At 53.6% G+C, this 5,534-nt stretch overlaps 1 protein-coding gene across 1 annotated transcript in view; it reads right to left on the bottom strand.

Moving 5' to 3' along the window:
• FANCG (Fanconi anemia, complementation group G) overlaps positions 1-5,534 on the bottom strand; it is a gene marked incomplete at its 5' end in the record, with an annotated part of 7,935 nt that overhangs the window by 1,320 nt on the left and 1,081 nt on the right. The window contains 8 exons of the mRNA XM_009078928.1: positions 69-206; positions 755-810; positions 964-1,301; positions 1,759-1,825; positions 2,052-2,212; positions 3,003-3,149; positions 3,533-3,663; positions 4,810-4,997. Coding sequence (XP_009077176.1) covers positions 69-206; positions 755-810; positions 964-1,301; positions 1,759-1,825; positions 2,052-2,212; positions 3,003-3,149; positions 3,533-3,663; positions 4,810-4,997 — 1,226 coding nt within the window. The remainder of the gene's footprint in view (positions 1-68; positions 207-754; positions 811-963; positions 1,302-1,758; positions 1,826-2,051; positions 2,213-3,002; positions 3,150-3,532; positions 3,664-4,809; positions 4,998-5,534) is intronic.

Here is a 5,534-nt window from a genome sequence, read left to right as displayed (position 1 = left end):
AAGACAGCAAAGCAGCCCAGGACAAATTTGTGGAAACACCTTGTTCTTCACCAAAATGAACCTCTTACCTGGTGAGAGCTGCAAACCATGCAGGAAATCCAGTAAGGCTGCTTTGTGCCTCCCCAGCTCCAGGAACTGTGTACCTCGCCCAATGAGAGAGAGCAATCGGATCTTCTGGAGCACCTCCACTTCTGGCAGGAGACTCTCTGTCACAGAAAGACACGTGCACCTGGAGACAGATTCCTCCAGACATTCCCTCTCTTGTACCAGCAGGCTGAGCCAGGTTAGCAGTCAGAAAAGGCCAAACATTTACTTGGGCTGCTCATCTTTTAGCTCCTCAGACAGATGGCAGAGCTCAGCCTCTCTGCCAGGCTGGAAAAGGCCAGGAGGCAGCAGAGGGGGAGAGTTGAAAATGCCAAGAACTTGATATGTTACACGGCTGTGGTGAACAGTGACCTGAGCAGCAGCCTGGCCTTTGGCTGCCCATCTGCACAACAGGCACAGATCTCTTCCCTGAAATCTGGATTGGAGAAGCTTCCCAGTTCATAGCCAATTTAACTGTTTCCTAGACAGTGGAGAGGGAGGCCAAGGTGAAATCCTGCTCCAAACAAGTCAGCCAGTCTCTTCAGGGTCTTCAGCGTGGCACAGAGCTCAGCACCTTGGGATAAGTACCTCCTGCCTGCCACCTTGCTCCTGTACCCACTGCTGCCAAGCACACAGACCCTGACCCAGACAGGTCCTACACAGGTCCTACCTGTTGGTTCAACGCCAGGCCCATTGAGCTGGACTCGCAGGAGGTCACTGAGGCACCTGTAGGTGGGAGGACAGAGGAGCTTTGGTACCAATCCTGGGCTGTCAGGAGTGTCCAGTTGCCAGGCCAGCCCCCACACCATGCTGTGCTCTACTCTGGGCCCACCAGCCACTGCTGGGGAGATCCCTTCTCCCAGTGAGGTACTTTGTCACCTGCTGAATTGCGTTATGGCCTCTTTGCTCTCGCCCAGCTTGGCCCATGCCCAGCCCTGATGCAGGTATGCAGCTGTTCTCCAGGCAAGACAGCACAGACTCTCCTTCTTCTGGGACAGGAGTCTGTCCACTGGTCCTGCCCCTGGTGATGGGCACTCTGGCTGCTCCAGCCACTTGTCCACTGGTAACATCCGTGGAATCAGGTGAGTTGTCCGGCTGATGACCTCCTCGCACACAGTTATGGCATCCTGATGCCTTCCAGCCAGCTCCAAGGCAGACACTGCTTCCAGGAACACCTCTGGAATCCTGGGCAGAGCTGAGCTACCATCCAGGGGCACCTGGGGAGCAACACCATGTTAATGCTCAGACACAGAACTGCCCAGCCAAGCAGAATGACCCCCACCTGGGAACATGGAGCTGCTGCTTGGCAAAGCTCAGGCCAATTCCCACAGACACTGGAGCCTGGCAGAAGAGGCAGAAGCTGTGAAGCACTCACAGCTCAGCAGAGTCAAGGCAGCAAATCCCTACTCTGGAAGTGAAAGACATCCAAAATTAGGCTAACAGCTGTTCCCCACTGGGAGGGGAAAGGTGTTTCTCCAGTGGGCATTGGTCTCTGGTGTGAATCCAATGGCAAACATTGGTCAGGGGTGACACCCCCTGCCTTGGTTTCCTTCACATCTTAAACTGGACACTGAAACCTGGAGTCCAGAGGTGACACCTGGGCCCAGGCCTTGGGATGGGGATCCAAACTTCATCTACCAAGTCACCAAGGGAGGTCTTTACCAGAACACCTACCTGCTGCTGCAGCTTCTCCTGAAGCAGAGCCAGAAAATCCAGGTAATGTTCCACTGCATCAACCACCCTGCAACGGGGATGGGACATATGGTGGAAGGAGAAGAGGGAGCCAAAGAAGTGCCAGCAGGCAGGTGGAACCTGGATTGCCAGTCCATAGGTTCTGCCTCTGCACCACACTCGCTCTGGTCATGATATCCACGCTTTGAACAGGCCTACAACAGCAGTACTCAACTGGACTATTCCCAGGAGTGCAGGGAAAACTGTAGAGCCCAAACAAGCAGAGGTGCTGTTACCTCCCATCCTGGAGACAACGCTGTGCCAGCAGGTACTTCACTTCAGAGGGGTGGCGATGGCGAAGGAGTTTAGTGAGTATTGGTGTGTGGACAAGCAGCTCTGTTCGGATTAGGAAACAGAGACTAGAGGAAGCAGCTGCCGGAGGGTTTTTTTCCAGAGCCTGTGAAACAGGAACAGAAAATATGGTCAACACAACAGTGGTCAAGTCCCAAGCAGATGCAACCACTTGTCACTTCTGGCATGTGGAGATGCACTCAAGCAAGCAGAAGTGCTGCACTTCACTAGCACAGCTACATTGTCCTCACAGCCACCTCCAGGAAGAGCCATCAGGATCAGAGAGTCTTCTGATCTCCACATGACGCCAGCAGATTTGCAAGATCACCTCAGGTTTTTAGTTCAATGTGCTCAGAGCTGCCTGGAACACCGTCTCCCATTGCAGCTGCACACCTAGTTAGACTGGAGCTCAAGCCATTCATAAGGAAAGAGATCCCTCTCTGCAGCTGTTTGTACCTTACAGATTTCAAACTGCTGAAGAGCAAACTCGGTGTCTACTGCCATGACCTGCTCCTCCCAGGCAGGCTGATACAGCTAAAACACACCCCGGCCAGCCACAACTGCGTTTAAAAGTCTCTTTACTATTATATCCTTCATTAAGAGACTGATACTTTCTAACCTCAGGGTGTAACCTCCTCGACCAAGCCACCAATAACATGAACTGAGATCCAAGGTCTTGCCACATCCAACCACCAGGTGCTGAGCAGGAATTTCAGATCTTGCTGGGATCCTACCGGCCCACTGGCTGAAGGCAGCACTGTGCCTGCATTGCTATAGTCTACTCTGGTGACCCCCTCTGGAGTCAAACAGTCCCACAGAAGGCAGAAGCCTGCCTGATGTTCTGTGCGGGCTCTGCTGTGCAAAAATCAACCCAGAACTACAGGAATCAGACAAACCTCGTAGAGTACAGCCAGGGCCTGCAGCTCTGCATCCATCTCTCCCAGTTCGTGGTACACTGCTGCCGCATGGGACAGGGCAGGAAGGCACTGGAAGTCTACCTGGAGGGCCCGTTTCAGGTGCTGAAGGGCTGTCTGAGGCTTGCCCTAGTTAGATGGGAAGAGATGCGTGTTGCCAGGACATCTTGCTGACGGCTTTGCTATTCACTGGGATCCAGACCCCTTCTCTGCTTCCCCAGAGATCCCCACTAAGCAAGGGCAATGCTTCAGCTAAAGGCAGCCCTCCTCTGGCTGGCTTTTGAGCTTCTCTCTCTGCAACACCTTTTGTGCTAAGCCAAAGCCCCTGCCTGGATTTTGCAGCCTGTCCAAGGAGGCTGGGGCTATAAGGGCAACTTCTGCTCCAGACCTCCCCTTCCTCCAGTGGCCTAGGACCAGGTATAGGCAGAGTGGAAATCAGCCTGAGCCTCCCCACCCTGCTCTAAGCTGCTTTTCCCCTCCCTCCGCTGTTCAAGGATTGGCCCAGCCATTACCATTTGCTGAGCACAGCAGCCAAGGCAGGTGTAGATCTGGGCCAGGACCTTCTTGGAGCAGAATCCTCCTGCAGCTTCCTGAAGGAGGGAAAGGGCAGTGGGGAAGTTCCCCGCCTCCAGCTCCTGCAGTCCTAGGAGAGACCCAACACCTCAGCTCTGCAGCTTACCTTGCTGCCTGACCTGGTCCCGAAACACACATGATGCCCTTATCTTCCCAGTGCCACAGGGACCTGCCTGATCCTCTCAAAACCCAGCAATGCATAGCAGGATGGTACCAAACTGCCATCTTTGCTTTGAAGGTGTTGCAAGAGAACAAGCCACTTGATGGAAATGTCCAGCAGAAATAACAGCAGCTTCCAAGCCCAGAAACCAAGACGCCTGCCTTGGCCCAGAACAAGGGCAATCCACAGTGAGAGCAGCGCAGATGGGGAAGCACACAATCTCAGACTCTTTACAGCACATTTGGGCCATTTCCCAGTAGGGTGCATTGGGATATTAATTCAGGAATATTTATCACGAATGGTTATTTGCTTTTCTTCCAGTCCTCATTTCAATCTTTCCTCTGAGGCTGCTCTCACATACCTGCATCACATTCACATCTGCCACCTCCCTGTTGGAAGTGCTGGTGCCACCCTAAAGCATTTTGGCAGCAGGTCCTGCCCTGCCCCCTGGAAGGAAGGCCCCGTGTGAGTCTGAGCACCACGAGACAGCACTGGCTGCCCCAAGAGCTGCTGGAGTTGTCAAAACAGGGAAGAAGAGAAAACAACATGCAGGACAGAACGCAGCAGTCAGAGGAGATCAATCACCTGCTGTGACACCAGGTTACTAGCCTCACAACAGCTTTGCATGGCTCTTGCAGCACTGTAATCTGACAAGAACGACACGTATGCAACAAAACAGGAGCCGGAAGACAGACAGAAGAAAGGAAAATCCCTGTAAGTCCCCTGCCAGCTTTCTGTGCTAAGATCACTGCAGGGCCTGCCAGCCTTCTGTGCTAAGATCACTGCAGGGCCCAGACACCTACCTAAAGTCACAGACCAGCAAGGGAGTCCTGTGACAGTGCAGAGAAAGGATCAGCTGGGGAAAAGTCAGGAAGGCTCCTTGAATACAGAATGGCAAAGCTGAGATTCAGAGGCTCACCCTGGGCACTCTTCTGAAGGAATAGCCCAGAAAACCCCAAGGGCCAATTTGCTTGGGAAGACAAGCCAGGATAAGGGCAGGGAAAGGGGGAGAGCAGTGGGAGGGTGTGCTGGCATGAGTGCCTCCTCCACACAAACCTTGCAGGAAGGCTGCTGCAGTGCAGAGGATCTCTTTCAAGTCCTCAGCGCTCTGTACCAGGGGCAGGGAGGCCTTCTCAGCAGGTACTGGCCATGCCTTGAGCAGGGAGAGGAGTTCATTCTGCCCCTCACTGCAGCGAGCTCTTTCCGGCTCCTGTGAATGCACAGAGGAGAGAGAGCAGAGAATGCTGAAGGGAAGTAGGAAACACTAATCCAAGAGCATAGAGAAACAGGTCCCACCAAACCCTTCAACAGTGTTCTCTGCACTAGGGAGGAATGTTCGAACACACACTTCAGCTACAATCCTCTCACTGCAGTGACTCCTGCCTGGCCTACAGTAACACCTCCCAACCTCCATGTGGGGCATGCCTCAAGGGGCTCCTGGCAAGACAGATCCAAGTGCTGTTGGAGTGTGTTCAAAAGGGTGGGACTCCTCAGCAGCCTCACAATCAGCAGGGAAGGTTCCTCTGCATTTCACTGCTCATGGCTTGTTCCCCACAGAGGCTGCAATTCCACCTGCAGCCCCTTCCAGCCTGCCCAAGTCTCCTGTCCACTCCACTAAGGTCCAGGGCCGCAACAGGCAGAATATTCTGGGGTTCATTAATGCACTTGGGGCCAGTAGGCTATACTGGGATGCTAGGGAGAGGATGACTCATGTTGACTGGGCAGCATAGATGGATTCAGGTGTCCAACTGCCACAACAACATTTTGCAGAGAGGGTTTTA

Source organism: Acanthisitta chloris, unplaced genomic scaffold, assembly GCF_000695815.1.
Source record: "Acanthisitta chloris isolate BGI_N310 unplaced genomic scaffold, ASM69581v1 scaffold20647, whole genome shotgun sequence".
Lineage (NCBI taxonomy): Eukaryota > Metazoa > Chordata > Aves > Passeriformes > Acanthisittidae > Acanthisitta > Acanthisitta chloris.
Note: the sequence above shows the minus strand (reverse complement) of the source record. Positions and strands in the feature narration are given on the sequence as shown.